The sequence below is a fragment of the Limulus polyphemus genome, unplaced genomic scaffold (genome assembly GCF_000517525.1).
Source record: "Limulus polyphemus unplaced genomic scaffold, Limulus_polyphemus-2.1.2 Scaffold11662, whole genome shotgun sequence".
In the NCBI taxonomy this organism is placed as follows: Eukaryota; Metazoa; Arthropoda; class Merostomata; order Xiphosura; family Limulidae; genus Limulus; species Limulus polyphemus.
Window position 1 is genome coordinate 13,484 of NW_013677272.1, and position 1,791 is coordinate 15,274.

Below are 1,791 nucleotides of genomic sequence, written 5' to 3' on the forward strand. Positions count from 1 at the left end.
ATAGATTCTTGTCGTAAATCTGGTTCGTCTTCTTCTTCTTCTGACATAGATTCTTGTCGTAAATCTGGCTCGTCTTCTGCTTCTTGTGATATAGATTCTTATCGCAAATCTGGTTCGTCTTCTTCTTCTTCTGACATAGATTCTTGTCGTAAATCTGGCTCGTCTTCTTCTTCTTCTGACATAGATTCTTATCGTAAATCTGGCTCGTCTTCTGCTTCTTCTGACATAGATTCTTGTCGTAAATCTGGTTCGTCTTCTTCTTCTTCTGACATAGATTCTTGTCGTAAATCTGGCTCGTCTTCTTCTTCTGACATAGATTCTTATCGTAAATCTGGCTCGTCTTCTGTTTCTTCTGACATAGATTCTTGTCGTAAATCTGGATCGTCTTCTGCTTCTTCTGACATAGATTCTTATCGTAAATCTGGTTCGTCTTCTTCTTCTTCTGACATAGATTCTTATCGTAAATCTGGTTCGTCTTCTTCTTCTTGTGACATAGATTCTTATCGTAAATCTGGCTCGTCTTCTTCTTCTTCTGACATAGATTCTTATCGTAAATCTGGTTCGTCTTCTGCTTCTTGTGACATAGATTCTTATCGTAAATCTGGCTCGTCTTCTTCTTCTTCTGACACAGATTCTTATCGTAATTTTTTAAAAACCATGTTCGGGGAATCCAAAGTTTCGGTATTTCAATTGTTGAATAAAATTAAGTGGAATATTGTGGAGAACTTCAAACTGTAGTTTTTTTTTTAGTATTTTAAATCAAGAAGAAGATTTTAAAAAATGTGTGTATTTTCCCAAATCGACTGAGTTTTATTTTATATCGACTTATGTTTTTCGCTAAGAAACGTCATTGGCTAATAAACAATATTCTAACAAGAAAAGCAAAAAAAAAAAAATACCAAAAAAGGAAGTAAATGTAGGGATGGCTAATATCAGTCCTTCAAACACAGTGTGAACAAGATGGTAGGGATGGCATTTGTATCATCCCTACATAATAGCCCAGGCACACAGTGTAGTAGAATTGTGATTAAATAGTTATATATATTGCTATATGTTAATTCTTGCCTGTTTTGTTATGATATTTACAGACATTCCCAGAACTTGTGACTCAGTCATTACATAGATATTGTTATAATAGGTATCAATGTATAGTATTGTAAAGTTCTGATGACCTATTGAGGAGATATTTAAAATATCATTTTGATGAACAATCCAAGCCATCCCTACATAAGCAGTGCTGCCGCCTGCCTGATACTGTACATTAAGGTATTTGGTATTATCTGACTATCTATAAACACAGTGAGATATCTACTAGGATCTGACTATCTATAAACACAGTGAGATATCTACTAGGATCTGAAGGCTATCTTTAAACACGGTGGCATATCTGCTACGATCTGAAGGCTATCTTTAAACACGGTGGCATATCTGCTACGATCTGAAGGCTACCTTTAAACACAGTGAGATATCTGCTACGATCTGAAGGCTATCTTTAAACACAGTGAGATATCTGCTACGATCATCTGACGACTACCTTTAAACACAGTGAGATATCTGCTACGATCTGAAGGCTATCTTTAAACACAGTGAGATATCTGCTACGATCTGACGACTACCTTTAAACACAGTGAGATATCTACTAGGATCTGACGACTACCTTTTAACACAGTGAGATATCTGCTACGATCTGACGACTACCTTTAAACACAGTGAGATATCTACTAGGATCTGACGACTACCTTTTAACACAGTGAGATATCTGCTACGATCTGACGACTACCTTTAAACACA

The 1,791-nt window shown here is 36.1% G+C and overlaps 1 protein-coding gene across 1 annotated transcript; it reads left to right on the forward strand.

The window, feature by feature from the left end:
• Window positions 1-4: 4 nt before the first annotated feature.
• On the forward strand, window positions 5-681 carry LOC106476808 (uncharacterized protein DDB_G0271670-like; the record flags this gene model as incomplete). The annotated part of the gene is made up of 1 exon (XM_013937432.1): window positions 5-681. A coding segment is annotated over one exon (677 nt), but the record flags the coding sequence as incomplete, so codon positions are not given.
• Between the last annotated feature and the right edge of the window lie 1,110 nt (window positions 682-1,791).